Raw genomic sequence first — 26,143 nt, forward strand, 5'->3', positions numbered from 1 at the left:
ATAATGTAGTGAAGGAGCAGAAGAGGGGGTACAGGTGGCCATAGCAACAGCTGCAGAGGGGAGAGATGAGATTCAGTGCTGGCATCAAGTGCCCCACAGGCAGCCTTCCCCTCACCCACTGACCTCCAGCCCCAGTCTTCCAGCCAGACAACCCCCACCCAGTCCACACCATCCCACCAAGCTACATCCAGCATACCAGACACCTGTCAGCAATTCCAGACCCCCTCCAGCACCTGCCTGTAGAGCCATAGGCCAGAAGGGAGCACAAGATCATCTACCCAATGACCCAAGCACCCTCCAATCCCACCTCTCTACAGACATCTTCCAGCACTTACCCACTCAGCTACCCCAGCAACCACCATTCCTTGTATCCTCCACCTTAGCTGCCAAGTTCTGCATAGCCCCATATCCAGTCTCAACCACTGCTCACTGTTGACCATAAGACAAAGTTTATGATCATATGCAAAGGATTTGCAAGGATGCAATTTAGCTCCTCATATCTGTCACACATGAAGCTGAACCAAACTTGGCAGGTATGTTCGCCACTGACTTCAGTGGGAATAGGATCATTCCCTAGGGGCTTGTCTACATACACTAGTTGTACCACTATAACTATACGGGTATAGTAAAATGGTACATTTCCCCACTAGTGTGGATGCACCTATGCTGATGTTGTAGCTTCTTAAAATAAGGGAAATGGGCTATACCATTATAACTGAATGTACACTAGGGATTGTTACCAGCATGATTTTTCAGCAAGTGTAATCTACTCTAATATCACCCTTAATCAGAATAGTTAAACCAGTAGAATAATTGTGCAGACATGGCCAAAGCCCTGATCTTGGAAAGAAGCCTGCAAATAACTGTGGTCCTGGGAATATTTTTATTGTTCATGATTGTTGGATTGGTGTTGAAACAGAGAATAATCTCTTCATTGCTACTTCAGGGCTCTATCCTGCCGGGCGCTGAGTACCTTTAATTTATACTAACTTCAGTGAAACTTGAGGGCAGTCAGTAACTTGCAGAATGGAACCTAAATTTCTGCATAATGTTCCAACATTTTTTCTTCAGCTTTAGTTTTTATTCATCCTTCATATGTTTGTATTACATATTTTAGAGGAGGAGAGGTTTGTGTGGGTATGGGCATTTCTCTGATATCACAACAGGCATCGATCGGCAAGCTGCTAGCTGTTTAGGGAGAGGGGCAGAGCAATGTGTTTCCAGGTTAAAATTTCACTCCTCAAGAAAGCCTCTTTGATATGCCACATCTCATATTTTTGGGGGTTCCAGGGATCACAGGCAAATAATTACACATTTAATTTCTTGTTTACACATAAATAAAGAAAAAATAACTATCATTAGGCAATTTAATAATTAGATCATTAACAAACCCTTAATATAATTATGTTAATGCAACCCGCTCTAAGTACAAACTGCATCATCTAATACCACATAAAAGATTAAAAGCTTTCATATGCAAGTGTAATCTCCTCCAAGATAATTTTAAAATTATGTTAAAATAAAATTTCATTGTTGCACCGGGATTTTCTTGCTCAATTCCCTTTAATGATAACGATGATGATGATAATAATAATGCATAATGTAGTCATAGTATTTGAGTAGCAAAATGCAAGTAAACACACAACATGCTAAGATTTAACAGCAGCAGTTTGGGATGGGTTCACTAATCAGGAGTGGCAAAGCCAGGTGTGACTTAAGCAGGACATTTCAAACAAGTGTCATAAATACTTATGTCATACCACACCATCATGTATTTTACTTACGCCATGTTTTAAGCTATCAGCTCTTTGGGGAAGAGACTGTGCAGTACCTAGTACAATGAACCCTTAATTTGGTTGCCTTTTAGGCACTACAACAATATGTGGTGTTAGTAATATTACTGTATTTTGATATACTGAACTGCATCACATCTGGCTTAGTAACAGTAGCTGCATTACAAGCCATATCCTGTGTAAAACTGCTTCTGTTTAGATATACCAGTGTATCTGGGTTACTTAAAGGAGATCATAGATGGTTCCCTAATGTCTTAGTCCCAATTTCACATCTTGTTCCTGCAGCTACATAATTGTGTAGGACGTGGGAGCAGGCTATGCGCCCTTCATGTCTGCAGCTGTGGGATGTTACATATATTTTAAATGAGTGTTTGTTTACATGGAAAAAGTAATGTTAGTACAGTGTTAAGGAGACTACATGGAAATCAAATGGCTTTAATGAGATGGATAGTGCTGCTGTTTACGTCCCTCCCCTTTTTAATGATTTCCTGCCCTGGGATATTAAGTGGTTTATATAGTTAATACAACAGCTTCCGTCATTGCCTGGAGCCCCAACTGCTCTAATCTCTACAGGTTGCTTTATGCTTTTGGTTTTGTCCTCCTATGTGTTCACTAAGCCCCCAACTTTGGAATTGTCCACTAATTTGATCCTGGGTGAATTCACATCAAAGAAATACCTGACATAGAAGGCATGAAGCAGCTGCACAGGATGCAGAGAAGTGCTTGTTTTTTTGAGTTTGGTTGGGTCAAAAAGCTGTTGGAAATCCTAAAACAGCCCTGGTTGGGCTACAACTGCTTGCAGACTGACTGATAGCTGTTTTGCCAGTGATGAAAGCAGCCATGTAGGCCACCTGGATCATACTGCAGACCAAAGTTTGAGAACTACAATGATATACAGAGGTATTCCTAATTCCATACTAAATTATTTTTTAACAACGCAGTCTCTGTGCTCATTATCATTCACACCAGAAAGGAGACAAATAAAGAGATATAGTATGCATTGTGTGCAAAGAGAGAGTTATTCCTGTGAAGTATTTACCATCTCCCCACTCCTGTGGTCATGGTCAGGAGCTAAGTTTATTCTCCTGGCTGGTCTACACTACGGTGGGAGGTGTCAATCTAAGTTACACAACTTCAGCTACGTGAATAACATAGCTGAAGTTGACATACTTAGATCTACTTACACCGCAGTGAAGACACCACAGTATCAACGAGAGATGCTCTCCTGTCGATTCCCCTTGCGCTTCTCGTTGAGGTGGAGTACCGAGGTTGATGCTAGAGTGATCGGTGGTCAATTTATCACATCTATACTAGACATGATAAAACGAACCCCGCTGGATCGATCGCTGCCTGTCAATCCGGCCGGTAGTGTACACAAGCCCTCAGTCTCCTGGATGAAGGGTATAGAATGTCAGTTCAATTTGGGCAAGAGGGCAGTTTCCTATTGCTACCTGCGGAGTTGCTGTTATGTCTGTCTTCTCTGATTAAGTCTCCAATTGAATACCTCTCTAAAGCACAGCATAGTGTTCATTAGTTTCTGCCTACTGAAAATAGTTATGGCATTCCCTTCTGATCCCAAACACAGGTCTGTGTAGGGTCAGAGCTCAGCCTCTTCCTTTGGTTTGGATTTATTAACAAACTTCAGCCCCAGCTTTCTCCCTAGGCATGGCTGTTCCTAGGGTTCCCTCTTTAAGACTGCTCCGCCTCAGGGTTTGTCTACTTGGAGACACTGAAGAAAATTAATCTGAATGAAATAAGGCCAAATTTACATTTAACAAATTAGGTCAACCAGTACGTCACTTGGGTGTGAAAAATCAACATCCCTGAGCGACATAGTTAAACTGGCCTAACCCCGGTGTCGACAGCCATAGCCAATGGTAGCTAGGTCGGCAGAAGAATTTTTCCAATTCAGAAGGAGGTGCATTAACTACAGTGACAGTAGAACCCCTCCTGTCACAGTAGTGAGTGTCTACTCTGAAGGCCTACAGCTGTGCAGCTAGTGAGGATGTAGTCTACCAGTGTGAATTTGAAGTGGATTAGGTAAACTGCATTAAACCCCTGTGTGGACCCTCTCAAATCTCACTGCCTTCTGCTCCAAGTCCAAAGTGCATTTCTGTGACCTGTCTTCTCTAAGGGCTTGTCTATACAGAGACTTTGTGCATGGCAATCTGGGGTGTAAATGTACAGCACACCAGCTTGTTGTGCCCTAGTTGATTGAGTGCACCCTGCTGCCATGCACTAGAAGTTCCCTAGTGCGTTTTGATTTATTGCTGTAGCGTGGCCAGAAAGCTGATCCCCAGTAGATGTATACCACAGCTTGCTGCACTCTGTCTCTCTAAAGACAAGCCCTAGTGTAAATACATAGCATGTATATTTAAGCAATACCAAAAAACCCTACCAAAACAAGACCCTCCACTGCACTCATCTTGGGGAGAGGATGAAAGAACAAATGTGACAGATAATATTCACGTTGCTTAAAGCATTACTGGAAGATACTCAGATACTACAGCCATGAGCCTGATATAAGTCAGTCTCCTCTCTAATCTGCAGTGCATATGCCAAATTCATCCCCATGGATTCAGGAAGGGCAATATTTAATCACCTGCACCTTCAAGAATAGTTGCACTAGAGGGAGGTATTCACCCCTCTTCTGGCAGTTCAGCTAGGAGGGAATAGCTTTAGTTTATATGTAAGAGCCCGCAGGTTTTCAATCAGCACATTTCCAGACTATGCTGGCCGCTTCTTCACTAATAGGCGGATTGCACAATGGTATCCCCATTTCTGCTCACTAGGTTGTACTGATTTCCATGGGAATAGCCCTCGGAATGAATCAGGCCTATATGTATAGTGTAGTGGGACTTAAGCAGAGTATATTCAATAAAGATCTGTAGCACTGAACATAAGTGTTGTACAAATGCTGTTCTATCCAAACCATCCCTTGACTTTCCCATCTAGTTACCTATCAAGCCTGATAATGACTTGGTGCCAGGAAAGAAAAATGGGAGAGAGGCCTCAGTCTGAGAGCTGATAGAGGCAAGTGTAGCAGAGACTAATGAAGGGAGGAGGATATGGTGAATGAGCTCAATTCTGAACCTCAAAGTGAGATGAGGAAATTAGCTACACAGTGTGTGTTTCCATAAGAAAAGCCAGTAAAAGAAAATTAGAGGAGAGAAGAAAGAAAAGGTGTAAATCGGTCTATTCACTACTTGTAGAAGTTGACGACAGCACAAACCAGTTTGGCTGGATTGCTGTTTTAATTAAAACCAAAAAAACAACAAGCTACCATTCATTCATAAGCAAACTTCTGATGTGGGAAGAAAAACATAAGGGCAAAAGCTAGGAATGTACAGGAAAGGTCACTACGGTACATATCCTGGATGGGTGAGGAGGAGGCCTAATTGGAAGAGAGAGTAGGTTTTCTGACTTCTGAATCGCCTTAGGGTTTTTCCCAATTAACAACACTTGGTTGTAGATGTACTGGAAGTTGAAGCCAGATTAGATACAGACGTTCTCTGCTTGGTAGCTCTCTTGAGCGGCAAGAAAGTTATGACGAAATAAACCAAAATAGTCTCCTGAAGCATCATGAGTCTTTTTTTAAAAGACAAGTAACACTGTTGCTTGAACAAAACAACTTGGTACAGATGGTTCTGGATTTCTAGAAATGTCCCATGAGGCTACTGGAGCTATACACATATGCACGTGCTAACGTTGAGGAGCAGTAGGTAGGAAAGACCAATGTTGTTCTCCCCTTCACTCTTAGCGGTTTCATGATCTGTTTGGCTACCATCCTGCAAGCATGTGACATAGTCGTTTGGGAAGTCACCGGACTGGACATATGTCTGCTATGCAGCTGGAGGTGTAACTTCCAGCAGGGGTAGCTGTGTACACACTAGTTTTGATCAAGCTGATGCACTAAAAGCAGCAACGTAGCCACAGTGGCGTGGGTGGTGACTCAGGCTAGCTGGCTGAGTACAATCCCATTTGAAATCCTAGGTATGTACTTGGGCAGCTAGGCTACACTGCTATTTATAGTGTGCTAGCTCAGTCAAAGCTAGTGCATATACTTGTACCCAGCCTGAAAATTACATCTATAGCTGCGCTGTAGACATACCCTGGTTATGATGTCAGTAGTAACCTGGTGCTGACACTCATCAGGAAACTATAGGATCTCTCTCACAAGAACAGCAAACTACATTTGAAAGAAAGGAGGTACACCAGTGTAACTGTCCTGCGGCATTAATACTTATACAGCCTTTATCGAGCCACTAATATTGATATTTAATAAATCTTGGAATAATAGGCAAATCCCAGGGGTCTAGAAAGAGCTAATGTTGCAGTATTTTAAAAGTGGTGACCCAGGTAACGATGGACAGTTAGCTTGACATTGATCTGAGTTAAAATCATGGAAAGCCTGACTATGCTAACCGTCATTTAATTCTTTAATACCAATCAACATGTTTTTATGGAAAATAGCTCTTGTCACACAAACTTGATTGTATATATTTTTGATGTGTTTACAAGATTGGTTGATAAAGTAACTGTGTTGACAGAATATACTTAGACACCTGTACGGCATTTGTTTTTTTAAATTAGCATCATACAAAATGAATGCAGCAAATAGTAAATGGATTAAAATGTGGCTAATAATAGATCTCAAAAAGTAATTATAGTGGGAAATCATTGTCTGGGGTTTTGTGGTGGTATCTCACAATATTTTCATCAATGGTATGAACTAAAACAAAATCATTAGTAGTAAAGTTTTCAGATGATACAAAAACTGGTGGAGTGGTAGTGATAAGGACAGGTGATCTGGATTGCATGATAAACTGCGCTCACTTGAACAACATGTGTTTTTAATACAGCTAAATGCAAGGGCATACCTCTAGAAACCAAGAATGTAGGTTGCACTTGTAGGATGAGGGACTGTATTTTGGAAAACAGTAATTCAGAAAAGGATATCGGGGCCATAGTGGATAATCAACTGATCATGAGCTCGTAGTGTGCTCTGGTGGCTAAGAGGGCAAATGCAGTCCTTGGAGGCGTTAGCAGAGAAATATTGAACTGAAGCTGGGAGGTGCTAGTATCACTGTATATAGCATTAGTGAGACGACTACTGGAAAACTGGCTGGTTCTGGTGTCCATGCTGTAAGAAGTCTGACAAATTCCAGCTGCTCAGCAATGGCTTGTGTCTGGCTGCAAAGTAGCCATGAAAAACCTACCCTCAGGATATCGCGCACACTCTGTGGCCAGAGTCAGGCTGGGCCACAGAGCTTCAGTCGACTGCAGGGCACAGATGAATGGGCAGGATATGGACTTGCCCCATTGATTGTACCCTGCTGGTATTGCCATCTTTTCTTCCCACCCCAATTAAAAATCTGGCTGCTGTCTAGCTAGCAAATAATGTGCAGACACCTGTGTGCCAGATGTGTACAGCTGTGAGCCTGTTACTGCTGATCCGTTCTCAGAGCCTCAAGCCACAAGCCAGCTCACAAGACAATTATCCTTCCCCTCCTTCCTTTTTTCCTCCTCCCTGTTGTCCTTTTATAACCTTTCTTCTGTTTTTTTTCTCCTCCTTCCTGCTTTTATTCTGGTGCTGAAAGCTACTGAAATAGGACTTGGTTAGTGATTTTCAGGTAATAAGTCTGAGTACCCAAAGTATTGGAGCCCTTTTTGGGGTGCAAAGTAGGTTTATTTGCTCACAGATCTTTGAAGGATACCCATGAGTAAGCCACAGCTTAGACTATCTGTATTAAAATATGCATGTTGTGCAGATCTTACTAGTATATGTCACTTAGGAAAATGATGCTGGAAACTATTAGGATGTGCAGTGTGTCTTTGTTTAAATTTATGTGTTGCAGCACAGGCGGTGTTAGGATTTTAGAGTTTTCTCTGAGAAGAATGAGTTTGAGACCCCCATATAATTCTCACTTCCAGTTTGTACTTTTGGGGCCTAGTTCTTCCCAACGTACAAGAAACTGCCATTGACTTTCTGCAAAGGGAGAATGGAGCCCCCGCTGCAAAGTAGAGGTTGGAATTCTGCTTGACTGGGGCGGGAGGGGGCACGGAGGGATAGGAGTAGAGTTGATGGAGAGTCACTGAAGAGGGTGGATGTGGAGAGACCAGAGGAACAGAGAACAAGGGTTGTATTACAGGCCAGGGTCAATGAGACACCAGCCCTTCAAGGAGGCAGTGTGGAGTCTCAATGAAACCAGCATATTGTAAAAGCCCTTTTTTCTCTTTCCCCAAGTCTCCTACTTCTGGCCTCCCTATTGGGGTCCCTTATTTTGCTCTCTCCTTCTCCTCAGCCTCTTTCCCCTTTATGAAGGCGTCCCAGGGAAGGGCTGGAGGAAGGGAAAATCTTAGTGGAGAAGGGGAGGGTTCCTCGGCTGGGGGAAAGGATAATGGGGATTCCTAAGGGAGGGGGCAGTTCCATTGTGTGGGATGAGAGAAGTAGGGGGAGAGGGGAGTTTCCTTTGTGCAGAAGACAGGAGAAGGAAGTGGTTTGGTCATTTTTGTGGGGGAAGGAGGAAGCATGGGGAGCAACAGGAAAGGGGAGGGCCATCTGTGTGTTATACCACCCTCATGCCTGTATATCTTGTTTTTATTTGCCCATCTTCCTCATGACCGGAGGGTGTGGACTGATCCTTCTCCTTCAGAGTGTTCAAATAAACCAGCCCCTTGCTTAGGAAAAACAGCTGATTTGTATACAACAGCACCTTGCTCAGCATGATGGTGGAATGCTACTAATTTCTAGTCACTGGGTTAAAGTCTGCAGTCCTTATTCACGTAAACTTCCCATTGACTTGAGTTTATTTTTGAACCCCCTGTTGTTTCAGCAGAAGCACTGCCATTCCAGCGGTTGTGAGCTCCTGTTTTTCCAACAGCCAGCCAATGGACTGCTGAAAGAGCAAGTCTCAGAGACCATTCAGTTTTAGGAGGCTGCATGTGTTCAGGTTTGGGTGCGGAGTCATTTGGAAACAGGGCCGGCCCACAATATTTTGGCACCTGAAGTGGGGAGCTCAAATGACACCCCCATGCCCTCTTGCTTGGGCCAAAACTTTGAAAGGTCTCAATTCTGCCTTAGACTCATAGGCTTTAAGGTCAAAAGGGACCATTATGATCATCTAGTCTGATCTCCTGCACAATGCTGGCCACAGAATCTCACCCCTCAATCCTGTAACAAACCCCTAACCTATGTCCTGAGTTATTGAAATCCTCAAATTGTGGTTTGAAGACCTCAGGCTGCAAAGAATCCTCCAGCAAGTGATCTGTGCCCCATGCTGCAGAGGAAGGCGAAAAACCTCCAGGGCCTGTGCCAATCTGCCCTGGAGGAAAATTCCTTCCTGACTCCAAATATGGTGATCAGTTAAACCCTGAGCATGTGGGCAAGATTCACCAGCCAGCACCCAGGAAAGAATTCTCTATAGTAACTCAGATCCCACCCCATCTAACATCCCATCACAGACGACTGGGCATACTTACCTGCTGATGATCAAAAGATCAGTTGTCAAATTAATTGCCAAAATTAGGCTATCCCATCATACCATCCCCTCCATAAACTTAACAAGTTTAGTCTTAAAGCTAGATATATCTTTTGCGCCCACAACTCCCGTTGGAAGGCTGTTCCAGAATTTCACTCCTTTAATGGTTAGAAACCTTTGTCTAATTTCAAGTCCATTCATCCAGCCCATATGTCTTTAACTTGCTGGCAAGAATACTGTAGGAGACCGTATCAAAAGCTTTGCTAATGTCAAGGAATAACACATCCACTGCTTTCCCCTCATCCACAGAGCCAGTTATCTCATCATAGAAGGCAATTAGGTTAGTCAGGCATGACTTGCTTTGGTGAATCCATGCTGACTGTTTCTGATCACTTTCCTCTCCTCTAATGCTTCAGAATTGATTCCTTGAGGACCTGCTCCATGATTTTTCCAGGGACTGAGGTGAGGCTGACTGGCCTGTAGTTCCCCGGATCCTCCGCCTTCCCTTTTTTAAAGATGGGCACTACATTAGCCTTTTTTTCTTCCTGTACTATTCCTCTCATGGTACTGCTCTGCTACCTACCCCAGTAAAGGAGAACTACAACTTAAATGCCTTGTTCAAAAATTTTAAGTAACACTTAACTTTCAGATGCCTGAACAGCAAATGTAACTTTTCTTGTCTAGTAAACACTGCATTTTCATCTGTTTGAATAATCAAAGTGGTGCTTTCCATGCCTTCTTGGTTGCAAAGATTTGAACTGCTTCCTACTGAAGGGCTACAGTCTGGGCCAGCTCATGCTCTATTGAGATGGTTGCTAGGCCAACCAGCCTCTGCTGTGTCATTGTGGAGTGTAGATATGTTTTTATTAACTTCAGCTTGGAGAAGCTGCCTTCTCCACTGGCAAATGTTACAGGAAGTTTTAGAAGTGTGTGCAGAACAACAAAAGCATTTGGAAAGAGGATGGCCATCTTATTTGTGCACATATATTCCAGAACAGCCTTTGGAGTTGATCCTGTTGAAATGTATCTTGAAAGGTCTTTCAGTTCATCAACTAAATCACTCACATCAATATCGTGCATGTCAACACTGTCTCTAGTGCCCTGCATTGGTCGTGTAGATCTTCTTCAGGTATAGTGAGGAGTTTTAGAATATCATACAACATCCCAAATATATTGCTGTGTTCCTTGAGCTGCGTGACACGTTCTTCAACTGACTGTATTGCATAATCTAACACCTGGTTAAAGAATTCAACTTTGAATTGTTGTTTGGGATCTCTTATGGGATTATCCCATGCCTTTTAATCAAACGTTGTCTTCTTCGGTTACTCTTGTATTATTGAATGGGTGGGAAAAATAGCTTCAGTGTGAAGTTCCTCTGTCAACTTCTGTGTACTCTTCAGAACGTTTTGAAATCCCTCATCTAACCGGTAAGACTTTAGGTATGACTTTTTTTTGTTCAGTTGTTCTATTGCTCCAGATATATCAAGGTCAACACCTTGGAGTCTCTTGCTTACAACATTTATTTCAAACAATATGTCATGCCACAACACTAAGCCATACAGAAATTTGAAGTTATGTATGTTTCTGGTAATTCCATTTCCCTCTGCCACTGTTCTCCCACGAACAGTTCCTGTTATAGCATTGTCCTCCATTATGGCAACTACGGCATCATCTATCTTCCCAATTTCGTGTTTGATAGGCTTTATCACCTCCACTCGACTTTCCCATCATGTGGCACTCAGTGGTTTTAGTGTCAGAGAGGACATTCCCAGATGTTGCTTCAAAATTTGCCATCGATGAGTTGATGCAGACAAAAATACTTAGATGCTTTGAATTACATTAAAAAATTCAGCAGCCTCACTAGAAGCTTATGCTGCATCACTGACCACCAATTTAAATGAATGAGAACTGCATGGGACAAAAAGAGCTCGATGATTTAACTCTTGGATCCATGTCTGCACTCCTCTGTTCTTTCATCTCATGTTAGCACCATTATCGTAGCCCTGTCCTCTCACGTCAGCTATCGCAATTCCTGTATCTTCCAGCTTTTTAAGAAGCACATTTGTCATATGAGCTCCGGTAGTAGCATCAATGTCAATAAATTCTGGAAAATGCTCTCTGACAATCACCATTACAGGGACATTTTCACTAGGTCCTGTTGTTTTTGTTACAAATGCACCATTAAAATCATTTGTTCCCTATGGCTGATGTCAGGTATGCAGTCCAGAATAACAGAGTAATATCTTGCTGACTTTCAGATCTGCCACAATCTTCTGTTTGACTTTTGTTACTAGTAACTGTATGATTTCATTTTGAATTGTTTTTCCAAGGTAGTGGTGTGTGTACATTTCTTGGGTGGTGACTCTTCTTAGGTGCTCCTGGAGTACAGCATCAAACTCAGCCATCAGCTCCACAATTTTAAGGAAGTTTCCATTGTTTGGCACATACAGCTGATCTGAAGTGCCACGCAGTGCTAGGTTTTAGGTAGCAAGCATTCTCACAATGGCAATGAGCCTTTTCAGAACATTTTGCCAGTAAAGAAACTCTGATGCAATCTTCACTTGATGCTGATCATCTATGGTGACCTTTAACCGTAGTCTCATCTCAAGCTCTTTCCACCTATGGAATGCTTTTTGGTGATTTGCTGCCTTCTCATGGCATGCTAGATTTCTAACCAGATTTTTCCAGTCCTTTGTTCCTGTAGAACCCAATGTGGCTGGAACATTAGACTGGAAGAATTTGCGACAAAAACAGTATGCAGCATTCTGGGTTTTTGAGTGCATAAGCTATAGCCTCTCCACTTTGTCATCATTGGGGATTTCAGGCCAGTAATGTGTTGGATGGAAACGTCTATTTTCATTGTGTTTGAGGAACATGAAGTTTTTCACTTGCTCTGGCCCAGGCAGTACAATCAAGTCCCTCAGGCTACTGCTCAAGTGGGTCCACAGTCCTGGACCATCTAGACTTAAGGAACTAAACTCAGCAGCAGCTGTTTCTTGCGCCTCCACCACACTCTTCTCTGATCTACACTTTTCTTCAGGAATGTGCATGGTTACATCCACTTGAGATGGAGATATGGATGCTGCAGTAGCTGCCAGGTCACCTGCACTCTGACTAACTGGAAGATCAGGCATCTCCTCACCACTCACATCCTCACTGGGGCCAGAAGGCTCACTGTGAACATTTGTGTCTATGTAGCTCAGGAGAGTGCCTTCCTGCTTAGATAGAAAAGCTTCCTTTGCTTTTTCTTTTTCTGAATGCTGTCCCAGAGGGCCATTTTCTTCTTTCACTCATGACCGCTGTTCTATGCCAGCTATAGTGGCTCTCAACTCTCAATTGAAGGTGACAAATAAGCAGGCTGGTAGCAGGGCCTGAGTGGGGGAAGATATTAGTGTCTTAAGGGCCTTGCTGGCTCCTACTACTTCAGTTGACTGCCTGTTCTCCTCAAGTGGGTTCACGGAAGCAGCAGCAACAGGAAGCTCCCTGAGAAGCTGATGTTAATCAGTCCAGGCTCCTGGGGGTGCTAGAGAGGTACATAAGAGGCTCCTCCTCCTCTCTCTCCCTGCAGCTCCTGCTGCTTTCTGTTATTCCCTCTCACCTTTTCTCCTGCCTGCCTGTTATGTCTCTTGTGCCCTCCTTCCTCCAGCACAGCACCCCACCATCTCTGTGCATCTGGAGCAGAGAGAACACATATGCACTAGCAGCAGACACAATTTTCTATGCTATGTGTCCTAGTGGCGCCCCCCTACAGTCTGGCACCTGAGTCGGCCGCCTCAGTTTGCCTCATGGTAAGGCCAGGCCTGTGTCCCAGATGTGTCAGTAATGTGAATTTGTAGGTACTTTTTAGTTGAAGGAAAAACACACTGCATTTACCTTCACACAAGAAAAGAGCGCAAAGGAGTTTACTACTTAATCAGAAACCAGCCACTCGGCTAGAGGAACAGTGCTTGGAGTGTATTTATACAATGGTGAAAACCATGTGGTTTTTTAATCAGGGAAAGAGCCTCCCTTCCCATCAACGTTTCTTAATAAGTTCTCTTACCCCCTGCTGGGAGGAGAGAGTCTGGAAACCACACTTCTTCCAGGACAGACTTGTGTATCCCTTGATCTTTGTTCTCCTTCCCCTCATCCATCACCTTATATGATTGATCACATACCAGCAGCCATTGCTGCTTGTACCTTTTTAAAAATAGAAGCTCTGTGTGGAACTTTGTGAGTGACTCCAAGCAGGAGATAGCCCCCACCATCCAGCTGCCTCACTGACTCTTAATTCCTCTTCACCACTCTTTCTGACAGGCTAATAGCATCTTCTATAAATTAGTGTCAAAGAATACAACTGGATAAAAGAGACACTAGGTCCATTGGAGAATGGAGTTGTCTTCAGTAGAGACCGAGACAAGATTAAAACCTTAACTGGCTGAACCTAAGGAATAACTACAGAAGTATTACAATTAGGGACAGCATTTCTAAGTTAGATGTGCACAGTCATGCACATACTTTTCATATGTGTGCCAGGTATTTCCACATCCTTATGGTCTAATAGGTACCTCATTGGGCATGTGCATGTGCATGTGCAAATATCTGATTTTGTGCCCATCATTCTCTCCTTATTTGCATGACCCTCACCCCGATAGCATCTGAGCTCCAAGCAAATATAGGTGTGCAACTGGGCATACTTAATGTTGAAATCTATCCTTTAAGTTCTCTTTTGTAAGATCAGGGAGATGTGCACCAACCCAATTGGGAGGAAGCAGCAATTTTTTTTCTGGCTTTGAGCTGCCATTTTAGTGATGAGATTGAAGTTTCGCCCAGAGTGGTGTAGCTAGCCTGTGTAAGTACTATAGTTTGTCACAATCAGCTATTTAGAGGTAAGCAGGATGCTCTGCTAATGGGGAATGACCACAGCTGTCTCCCTTTCTGTGATGAGATAGCTATGGTGATGTCAGCTAGAAAACAGGAATGTTCTCATGTGGAGTGAGTCCAGGAGTCAAAGCTTCAGGTATTGCTCAACTGCTTAGAAGAGGTGGGGTGGGAAGTCCCTTAAGCGAGAGTCTGAAACATAAAAGGAAAGTACTTTCCCTGATCCTCAACATTCAAAGTGAACAGGAAAGTCTTCCTGCAACCAGGGCAGACATACACCCACATTGTACTGTGTGAGTATTAATATTGCCAGTGCAGTGTGTTCAAGTAAAGCCACAACAGGTGTGTGCCCTAACGAAGAGATCATAGGGATGCAGGTGCACATAAATATAGAGTACTGAGCATGTGGATGATGGGTTAGCACAGCGAACGCGGACATATTAGTATCACTTCAGTACTCAGTGGTGTTGGTCAGGATCAGGGCGCCATTGTGCTAGGAGCTGTACGAAAAAAGCTTACAGTTCACTGGCCAGGGATTTCAGATCCTGGCCAGGGGTTCAAATCCTAGCTCTGCAATCTCTTTGGACAAATTTTAATCTCTCTCTCTGCCTCAATTTCTCATGTGTAAAATGAGGATAATAATCCTTACTTTACCCCACTCTGTTTTGTCTTGTCTGTTTGGATGATGGGTTGTGGGCTCAGTTGGGGCCTCAAGGCATCAATATAATACAAATAACAGGTATCGTGTAACACAAACAGGCTGGGACAAAGGAGCAGAAGGTAACAGTAGTAAGAGCATGTTTTCTATAAGCTGACGATGTGCACAGTTTAGATCACCGCTTGCCTAGCTGTTATGAGTTTACTCACTTGAATTTCAGTTTTCATTGTGACTGATTTCCTGATGCCTTCAGACTCCTTAAGCTTCTTTGCCTGTTTAGTGTCAACTAGGTCCCCACACTACAATGCTGTTTATACTGGGGATGGGTGAATCAATTTTGCTGCAACAAAAGCCATCCTGAACCTTTGCCCCGAACTCAAACAAAGTCCTTTTTGTAATTCAAAGATGGTGACTCTTTTTTGTTATATTTCAGTTTTGGAGCTCTGAACTCCTGTGTTCCAGCCAGGACTGGGAACAAGTGCCAAAACTCCCCGGTATTTTTAGCCTTAACTGAAAGCTCTCAAGCAAACCTGCTGTCATGAGATTTAGGGCTTGGCTATACTCAAAACTCCAAAGCGCTGCCGCAGGAGCACTCCCGCGGCAGCGCTTTGGAGTGCAAGTGTGGTCGCAGCGCCAGTGCTGGGAGAGAGCTCTCCCAGCGCTGCAGGTACTCCACCTCCCCGAGGGGATTAGCTCCCAGTGCTGGGGCACTGTTTACACTGGCGCTTTGCAGTGCTGTAACTTGCTGCGCTCAGGGGTGTTTTTTTTCACACCCCTGAGCGAGAAAGTTGCAGCGCTGTAAAGCACCAGTGTAGCCAAGGCCTTAGTGCTGTTTTGCAGATCTCAGCAGTTCTGATGATCTGGATAGCCTGTCAGGCTCCTGCCGCTTCTTGCAGTGAACATGAACTTCTTTTGAGGTTCATCCATCCCTAGTTAATACACATCGATGGGACCAGTTACTTGCTGCTTATTAAAATAACCAGTATTCCCCCAACAAACTCCTGAGATTACTTGCTGATGGAATGCTGAAGCCACAGTTGTCATGCGGCTGTTTCCTTGCAATCTTAAGTGTTTGCCTGGGTGTCTCACTGAGAATGGAGTTTTAACATCCTCCATGTCAGAGGCAGTATAGGGTCCATCGTCCCAGTCAGACTTTCCTTTCCTGGCACAACACTGCAACACGTCTGCCAATGCAGATGAACAAAAATTAGTCAAGACTAATATTTTGAAGCCAGCATCCATTTAGAGATCACGTTATGAGAATAGACTTTAGTCCACCCAAATCTGATTAATGTTTGAGGATATTAGTTTGCCTAGTGACACATTTTTCTAGCACCCATATGTCTTTTGTTTGTTATATTATGTTTTTTACATTTCGCATCCTGAAACCAATGCAGAGCTATCCAATTGACTCTTGTCAGAATGACAAGACCATACATCAGGATCAAAAATCCAAAGTTGAGCCCGTCTTCCTAGTTTCTCCTCAGGAAGAGGAAAGATCTTCCTTTCTCACTCTGTTTATTATGTTAGAACGATCTGATGTTTGTTTTAACACTGAGATGAAGCTGAAGTCATTGACACTCAGTATCTCTTAAAGCCACTGTGCTACTTGAATATTATTTATACCTTTCTGACACTTGCTTACTTTAGAAATGACCGTACAGTATTTCCTTGGAATACTTATTATAGTGTCCAGGAATTTCCATGCTGTACTGCTGCTGGATCTGAGCACGGTATGTAATTACTCTGGGTTCCAGCCCAATTGCCTAAGGGGTGGTTAACTTTCAAAGAACAGTAACTAGCTCTGTGGCACTAGCTAGAGGAAGGTAGAACTGTCAGGGTGTTTCTCCGATGCATATCAAGCAAATTAGAAATAAGACCGAGATCTTAATCTAGCTAAATAGAGAGCTTTTCTCAAGCACTGTGGTGAAAGTACAGTTTCCCTTTCTGCCTTACCTGGATATAAATGAAGGGGGTGAAAAGCTCCTATATTGCTGTTGAAATGGATAAGCTAGTTTACTTGCTCTGCAGCCCTAGCTATGGTGGGCATTTTGTGGGATGGAAAATAAAATTTGACAACTGTGCTTCCCCATTTTCCTCTGATTCTTCATGGCAGTGTGACAAGCAGGGAGCTGCTGTACAACACAGCTCTTGTCTTCTGACACGCTTTGATGCTCTGACCCCCTTGTGCACTGAATAGAAGTGACCAGCCTGAGGCTTGATCAGATCTCAGCCCCCTGTTGTTTCCCCATCAGTTTATATGACTCTCTTGGGCTTCTGCTGCTAGAACTGCTCTTTTTGCTGCTGTGCATAAAAAGGCACCGTGATTTATGAATCAATTAATCACTGCATGCTGAGGAGCTCTTCACGGTAGTTAAACAGAGAAAATAAAATGCTTGAGTATATAATAAAGACAGATCGTAATTAATATGACCCTCCCACTTATGAACCCTTCCCTCCATGCCTTATACTCTCCACTCCTCCTTTCCCACTGTGTGCATACTAGCCTGCCTTGGTTTGCATCCCTTGAGTTTTGTTTAAAAAAACAATTGTGAAACTGTTTTCCTGGTTTTCACCCAGCTCTTTTAGCTGTCAAAGACCAAATACTGACCTCTGGATAGACTGTGAACCTTATCAGCCCTTTGACTTCAGTGGAGTTAGGCTCTATGTCACCTGTGTAACTGAGAGCAGATTTCATTCAAGCCAGCAGTGGGGTAGAGCAGGTTAATTCATTCTCCCTGCCATGCATTGAGGCTTGCGATGGAATAAAGAATATTTAAATACGTTTGCTATTTCTCTGCATTTGAAGTAAAAGGGAAGGTTCTTCCTGAACACGTCCTAGTTTCTAATTTTTGTTTAACTCTGCTGCTGGCATATGTTCACTGTGTCAAATGGTCTTTGTTTGCTTTTAAGCTTATCTCATAAATGCCTCTTGAAATGCACAATCGTCAGCAGAAATGTTTCACTGCAATGATCCTGGTTTAAACATTCCCCCTTCCTCTGCTTGGCTTTCAGGACCCAGCTTTCTCTTCGGTGATCCATGACAAACTCCAAGTTCCCAACACCATTCGGAAGGCATGGAACGAGAGGGACAACAGATGCGATGTTTGTGCCACCCATCTGAACCAGCTGAAGCAGGAGGCCATTCAGATGGTGCTGACACTTGAGCAGGCTGCCAACACCGAACAGTATGATGCCTCACCAGGCTCTCCCCCACCCCTCTCCAATATTCCCACCTTAGTGGGCTCCCGACATATGGGCAGCTTGCAACCCAGAGACTGGGCATACATGCCTACTTCCTACACTACTGCTAATTACACAGGCTTTGTGGCCAACAAGCACAGTGGGAAGCCCAACAACCTGGGGATCATCAATGGGTTGGAGAAGAAAAATGGTTCCCCTGGACACCAGGCCAAGGTCAGCCTACAAATGGCTACCAGCCCCAGCAATGGCAACATCCTAAACTCTGTAGCTATCCAGGCTCATCAGTACCTTGACGGCACCTGGTCCTTGTCGAGAACAAATGGGGTCACCCTGTATCCGTACCAGGTAAGTAGCTTAAAAATGTTTATTTAAACACTTTAATAATCTTCATCATAATAACATCTCTTTCCCAGCCTCACACTGTGGGACCGACCTTACAAAAATGTACTTCTGCTTTAAAAATGTGGGTGTTCTCATTGAGTATGCATGGTATTAAGCACCACGAGCCAGATTTTCCACAACAACTGAAGATGCAGGTAGGCACCTTATCTGCTTGGCTGCTTTTGAAAATCCCATGAGATGCCAAACTCCCCTCTTTTGAACATTCTACTGGGCACCTATCTTCCTGTTTAGGCCCCTAAAAACATCTGAAAATCTGGCCCTGTGCTCAGTAATAAGCATTTACAGGGTAAGTCCCTCTGTTGCTGTTTTAATACTTATCAGCTATGAGAGTAGTTACTATTGTGGTAAGAAAAAAATAAGTGAAAGAGGAGCGTTGAGACATCAGTTTTATCACACACAGAAAAAGGATGGGTCAAAAAATAAGAGTATATTTAATTATTTTAGCTGGAAAATATATGTGACTTTACAATTTCCTGAATCACATCTGGAGATGTCAGTATGTGACATGGACTATGCAGTTTGATCTAAGAAAAAACTTGACCTGAGCAAAGAGTGGATAAAAAATTGTGAATTATTGTTTGAATAGGAAAAGTAATTTCAATTTGATTGTGTTCCCAACTTTTTGCCTTCATTTTCTATGAGCAGTTGGATGGTTGAGCTTTAGTACCGTGAACAACGACAGTACACTCCTAGGCATAGAGTTATGGGCCTGTGGTGCCCGTGCTCCACCAACATTTAGGAATGTGAGCCTGGCTCCACCAATGTTTGGGCTTACCGTGCTTTGGGGGCCCGGCACTTCTGGGATCCTTCGCAGCTAGCAGAGGACCTGGCGCTGGCAGCAGTGAGCGACCCAGCCCCAGCCTGCCCTACTCCGCTCTGCCCAGCCCCGCCGGCTCCCAGCATCGCTCATGGGAGGGGGCAGAAGCTGAAAAGGGGTGGGAGCAGCAGCTTGGGGGAAGGAGTAGAATCGAGGCAAGGCAGGAGCGGGTCAGGGTCGAGTCACTCACTGCTGTTGGCGCCAAGATTCCCCGCTAATCCTCCAGGCTGCCCTGGACCCTGCGTCCCCCTGAAGCGTGGGTCCAGGGTGGTTGTCCCGGTCCGTCCTATGAACAGGATGACTCTGGTTCCAGGGTGGCCTGGGGGATTAGCGGGGAACCTGGTACCAGCAGCAGCAACGACTTGGCCCCAGCCCATCCCTGTTCCACCCCTTCCCCCAAGGCCCTGCCCCGCCTTTTCCGGCTTCTGCCCCCTCCCCCAAGCAACGCTGGGAGCCGGCGGAGTGGGACAGGCTGGGGCTGGGTCACTCGCTGCTGCTGGTGCCGGGCCCTCCCCAAACATCTCAGGCCGCCCTGAACCCTGCATCCCCTGAAGCGCAACGCGTCCCCCCACAGGCTCTGCTTGGACCCGTTCTGGATACCACCAAAAATTATATAAACCTGGCCCCCCTGAGTACACTTATGGACCTCTGTCCATGACCACACTGTACAAGTTTATTCGAGGAGTCTAAGAGCTCCACGGGGTTATTACTAATCTGCTGTAGTCAAGTTAATCACAGGCAGCCCCACAACTGGTGCCAATCCATCATATTTTAAATCTGAAAGCTTAAATTCATAGATTCATAGACTCTAGGACTGGAAGGGACCTCAAGAGGTCATCGAGTCCAGTCCCCTGCCCTCATGGCAGAACCAAATACTGTCTAGATCACCCCTGATAGACATTTATCTAACCTACTCTTAAATATCTCCAGAGATGGAGATTCCACAACCTCCTAGGCAATTTATTCCAATGTTTAACTACCCTGACAGTTAGGAACTTTTTCCTGATGTCCAACCTAAATCTCCCTTGCTGCAGTTTAAGCCCATTGCTGCTTGTTCTATCGTTAGAGGCTAAGGTGAACAAGTTTTCTCCCTCCTCCTGATGATACCCCTTTAGATACCTGAAAACTGCTATCATGTCCCCTCTCAGTCTTCTCTTTTCCAAACTAAAGAAACCCAATTCTTTCAGCCTTCCTTCATAGGTCATGTTCTCAAGACCTTTCATCATTCTTGTTGCTCTTCCCTGGACCCTCTCCAATTTCTCCCCATCTTTCTTGAAATGCGGTACCCAGAACTGGACACAATACTCCAGTTGAGGCCTAACCAGCGCAGAGTAGAGCGGAAGAATGACTTCTCATATTTTGTTTACAACACACCTGTTAATGCATCCCAGAATCACGTTTGCTTTTTTTGCAACAGTTTTATCACACTGTTGACTCATATTTAGCTTGTGGTCCACTATGACCCCTAGATCTCTTTCTGCCATACTCCTTCCTAGACAGTCTCTTCCCATTCTGTATGTGTGAAACGGATTGTTGCTTCCTAAGTGGAGCACTTTGCATTTGTCTTCATTGAACTTCATCCTGTTTACCTCAGACCATTTCTCCAATTTGTCCAGATCATTTTGAATTTTGACCCTGTCCTCCAAAGCAGTTGCAATCCCTCCCAGTTTGGTATAATCCGCAAACTTAATGAGCATACTTTCTATGCCAACATCTACGTTGTTGATGAAGATATTGAACAGAGCCAGTCCCAAAACAGACCCTTGCGGAACCCCACTTGTTATACCTTTCCAGCAGGATTGAGAGCCATTAATAACTATTCTCTGAGTACGGTTATCCAGCCAGTTATGCACCCACCTTATAGTAGCCCCATCTAAATTGTATTTGCCTAGTTTATCGATAAGGATATCATGCGAGACCATATCAAATGTCTTACTAAAGTCTAGATATACCACATCCACTGCTTCTCCCTTATCCACAAGGCTCGTTATCCTATCAAAGAAAGCTATCAGATTGGTTTGACATGATTTGTTCTTTACAAATCCATGCTGGCTGTTCCCTATCACCTTACCACCTTCCAAGTGTTTGCAGATGATTTCTTTAATTACTTGCTCCATTATCTTCCCTGGCACAGAAGTTAAACTAACTGGTCTTTAGTTTCCATGGTTGTTTTTATTTCCCTTTTTATAGATGGGCACTATATTTGCCCTTTTCCAGTCTTCTGGAATCTCTCCCGTCTCCCATGACTTTTCAAAGATAATAGCTAGAGGCTCAGATACCTCCTCTATTATCTCCTTGAGTATTCTAGGATGCATTTCATCAGGCCTTGGTGACTTGCAGGCATCTAACTTTTCTAAGTGATTTTTAACTTTCTCTTTTTTTTATTTTATCTTCTAAATCTACCCCCTTCCCATAAGCATTCACTATGTTAGACATTCCTTCAGACTTCTCAGTGAAGACCGAAACAAAGAAGTCATTAAGCATCTCTGCCATTTCCAAGTTTCCTGTTACTGTTTCTCCCTCCTCACTGAGCAGTGGGCCTAACCTGTCCTTGGTCTTCCTCTTGCTTCTAATGTATTGATAAAAAGTCGTCTTGTTTCCCTTTATTCCCATAGCTAGTTTGAGCTCATTCTGTGCCTTTGCCTTTCTGATCTTGCCCCTGCTTTCCTGTGTTGTTTGCCTATATTCATCCTTTGTAATCTGACCTAGTTTCCGTTTTTTATATGACTCCTTTTTATTTTGTAGGTCATGCAAGATCTCGTGGTTAAGTCAAAGTGGTCTTTTGCCACATTTTCTATCTTTCCTACTCATTGGAATAGCTTGCTTTTGGGCCCTTAATAGTGTCCCTTTGAAAAACTGCCAACTCTCTTCAATTGTTTTTCCCCTCAGTCTTGATTCCCATGGGACCTTACCTATCAGCTCTCTGAGCTTACCAAAATCTGCCTTCCTGAAATCCATTGTCTCTATTTTGCTGTACTCCCTTCTACCCGTCCTTAGAATTGCAAACTCTATGATTTCATGATCACTTTCACCCAAGCTTCCTTCTACTTTCAAATTCTCAACGAGTTCCTCCCTGTTTTTTAAAATCAGGTCTAGAACAGCTTCCCCCGAGTAGCTTTTTCAACCTTCTGAAATAAGTTGTCTGCAGTGCAGTCCAGGAACTTATTGGACAGTCTATGCCCCGCAGTGTTATTTTCCCAACATATATCTGGATAGTTGAAGTCCCCCATCACCACCAAATCTTGGGCTTTGGATGATTTTGTTGGTTGTTTAAAAAAAAGCCTCATCCACCTGGTTAGGTTGCCTGTAGTAGATTCCTAGCACGACATCACCCTTGTTTTTTATCCCTTTTATCCTAACCCAGAGACTCTCAACACTTCCGTCTGCTATGTCCATCTCCACCTCAGTCCAAGTGTGTACATTTTTAATATATAAGGCAACACCTCCTCCCTTTTTCCCCTGTCTATTCTTCCTGAGCAAACTATACCCATCCACACCAACATTCCAATCATGTGTATTATCCCACCAAGTTTCAGTGATACCAACAATGTCATAGTTGTATTTATTTATTAGCACTTCCAGTTCTTCCTGCTTATTACCCATACTTCTCGCATTTGTATATAGGCATCTAAGATACTGGTTTGATCTTGCCTCCCAGTTTTGCCCTGACCCTCCTTTCTCTCTGCCATTATAGCCCACGCTCCCTCTTGTTTCCGACCCATCTCCCAGGTCTTCATGTTCCCCACTTACCTGTGGGCTTTGCTCACCTGTCCCCGTCGAACCTAGTTTAAAGCCCTCCTCACTAGGTTAGCTAGTCTGTGTGCAAATAGGGTCTTTCCCCTCCTCCAAAGGTGAATGTCATCTCTGCCTAGCAGTCCTTCCTCAAATAGCATCCCGTGGTCGAGGAAGCCAAAGCCCTCCTGGCGACACCATCTTCGCAGCCAGGCATTCACCTCCATGATGCATCTGTCTCTGCCCGGGCCCCTACCTTTGACAGGAAGAATCGAAGAGAGTACCACCTGCACTCCAAACTCCTTCACCCGTACTCCCAGAGTCCTGTAGTCACTCTTGATCCGCCCAGCGTCACACCTCATCATTTGTGCCCACATGGATGAGTAGCATGGGGTAGTAGTCAGAAGGCCGGATAATCCTCGACAATGCCTCTGTAACATTTCGGATACGAGCCCCCGGCAGGCAGCATACCTCCCGAGATGAAATGTCAGGGCGACAGATGGGCGCCTCTGTCCCCCTCAGCAAAGAGTCTCCGACCACTACTACCCTATGTTTCTTATTTTTAGTGGTGGCAGCAGACCTCCCAGCCTTAAGGGTACGAGGCTTCTCCTTCTTTACTGTAGGGGGTGATTCCTTCTCTCCTGTATCAAGAAGAGCATAATGGTTACCTGTTACCACGGCGGCAGGGTTCGCAGCAAGGGTGGAGCACTGCCCACTGCTAGAAGCAACCAGCTGCCAGTGTCCACCCTGAGCCACCTCCTCCTCCACCAGTGGTGTGTCAGCAGTCCTGTGAACTGGGACAGCTTCCTCAGCTGTCTCCACATGGACACTGTCCAGGAATTGCTCGTGGATACGGATGCTCCTCAACCTAGCCACCTCCTCCTATAGCTCTCCCACCTGCTGCCTGAGAGATTCCACCAGTAGCCATCTTTCACATTGGATGCCCCCCCAGCCTGGATATTAGTAAGTGGAAATTGCAAGTTACAGTCTTTGCAAAACCACACCAGAATCTGGGTAGAAGCATCCATGCTCTGGTGCTCTGTCTGGCTACAGGCGCAGGTGGAGGAGACAGAAGCAGTGCTACCACAGGTGTTTCGGGTCTTCCTAACCATCATAAACCTCCCTCTGTCAAAATCCCTCTCAGACTCCCCTGTCTGCAGCTCCCTGTCCACTCTGCTCTGCTTTAAAGAGAGAGGATTTGGATGTAGTTTGGTTTATAGGTTTTTGAAGGGACTAACGGGTCACGGATAGGACCGACAAGGGACCCCCGCTCCCTTCGTACTCCCCTTCCAAACTCCCTGTTAGCAGCCCCTGGTCGCAAAGCTCCCTGGTCACTTGTGCGTGGCTTTATTATTTGATTTTATTTCTTCAAATGTCTAAAGTCAATGGCAGGGCTAATAGGGTATGTGTGGAATCTTTTCAAGCATTTTGTGCAATCAACGAAAGCAGATGTTTGCCATGAATTTTCACACAGGGCTAGAGTGTGAGCCTGCCTGGCATAGACTGGGCCCAGCTTCCTGCTCTGGGCCTTGCAACATGGTGCACACTACTCTCTGAAATTTGGCCTGGCCTCCCAACTCTCCAGAGGGGTGCCAGGCCAAACCTGAATGGCACTGCAACCACATGTGCCAGGTCACAACACTAATCACTCAGATAGGTCCAGCTGCTCCTCTGTCATGACAGAGAAGTGGCTAGGGCAAACTGAATGGAACTGTGACCCTGTGTACCAGGCTGCAATGCCAGGCCTAGCCCCTGGGAAAGGAGCCACCTCTGCAGGGTGCGTGTGGGGCAGACTCTCTTTCCAGTCCGTCATCCTGTGGTTGCAGACCATGACTCCGCAATTGCTAAAATGTAACTATCGATGCCAATCTTGTGGTGTCCATAGCTATCCAATACGGTGAAATCTCAACATAATGCAAAAGGATTGCATGATGATCTGTCCACCTCAGCCCAGCTCCTTCTCAACAGACTTGCAAAAGAGAATAAAGATGGGCTTTGCAGTGAACCCAGGAGACTAACAAATCTGGGCACTGGTGGACCAGTCATTGCTGATCATAAATTTTAAATTCTGTATTCAGTTGTCGTATTCAAAAATTAAAATTCTCTCAGTATTGGTTAGTTATGGTAATAAGGGAACAGAAATGGCAGCCTGTGTAATTTAATTATCAAAAAGCATGGATTTCAAAGTTTGAATATTTGCCTCTGACTGTTTGAGTTATTTCCTTCAGCAGAATAATTTTGGGATTAAATTCATGAATAGTACTGAATGGTGAATAAATGTGAGAATTTTGTGTTCTCCCTGTGTACATTCTTTGTACAGAAAACAGATAAAATCTGTTGTATACGTTATGTTACACATGATCTCAGATTATCAGAACAGCTTTAGATCTGTCTTTCCAATTTCTTATATAAATTTCTTATATAAAAGTATTCATTGGTTGGTAGAGAGCGAGAATATCCTGCTGGGAAAATTGCTAGGAGACCATATCAGTTTTCCCAGCTCAGTTAGGACCCTGACAATGAACCTAATTTTCCTGGCCCGAAGATAAAGTGAAAAAAATTGCTCTAGCCCCTTGCCCAAGAATATTTCCTTGTGTGGAATATTTCTCCTGCACCCAATAATGAAACACCCTCACTGTGCAAAAACTAACGGAACCAGACAAAAGTCTCCTTGGGATAAAGAGCATTATGTTTCTAGTAGCGGTTCAGTGCCTTCCTATGTCATAATTTTGTCAAACTGATGCCCAGGGAAAAGAGCTGTGGGACTGGCTAGACTTAATGGCTCCTGGTGTGGGCATCTCCCCATTATAAATTAGCTTTAGTCAGATAGTCTAGACAACCTGCCAGAAACAGTTGAGTGCTTTGAAAATTGACCTTATTTTTCCTACTAATAAACCCACCTCTCCAAAAAGGGGAAACCCTGGCTCATAAGCCATACCATTCTGTGCCCTCAAGGCAATTTCACACACTAGGAAATATCCTAGTTACAGTACTTCCAAGAGTGTTATTCAGCCTTCCTGGTCGAAAATCATTTTCAGTCTCTGCCTAAACCCAGAGCCCTGTGTAGGATACAGGGAATGAATGACAGCACTGCTTTGTTCATGTTGAGAACAATGAGAATGAAATGACCTGTGATTGTTTCCTAGGGTTGTGCTTCTGAAGCAGCTTGGGGGGGAGTGTTTCCAATATTTTCACA

At 44.2% G+C, this 26,143-nt stretch overlaps 1 protein-coding gene across 2 annotated transcripts in view; it reads left to right on the top strand.

The window, feature by feature from the left end:
• The window catches only part of KIF26B (kinesin family member 26B), a 458,615-nt gene that overhangs the window by 128,354 nt on the left and 304,118 nt on the right, over nt 1-26,143 (top strand). The window contains exon 3 of one of the 2 annotated variants that reach the window (XM_030557033.1): nt 17,808-18,341. The exons of the other annotated variant lie outside the window; for it this stretch is intronic. Coding sequence (XP_030412893.1) covers nt 17,808-18,341 — 534 coding nt within the window. The remainder of the gene's footprint in view (nt 1-17,807; nt 18,342-26,143) is intronic. 2 annotated transcript variants of the gene reach the window in all.

Source organism: Gopherus evgoodei, chromosome 3, assembly GCF_007399415.2.
Source record: "Gopherus evgoodei ecotype Sinaloan lineage chromosome 3, rGopEvg1_v1.p, whole genome shotgun sequence".
NCBI classification, from domain to species: domain Eukaryota; kingdom Metazoa; phylum Chordata; order Testudines; family Testudinidae; genus Gopherus; species Gopherus evgoodei.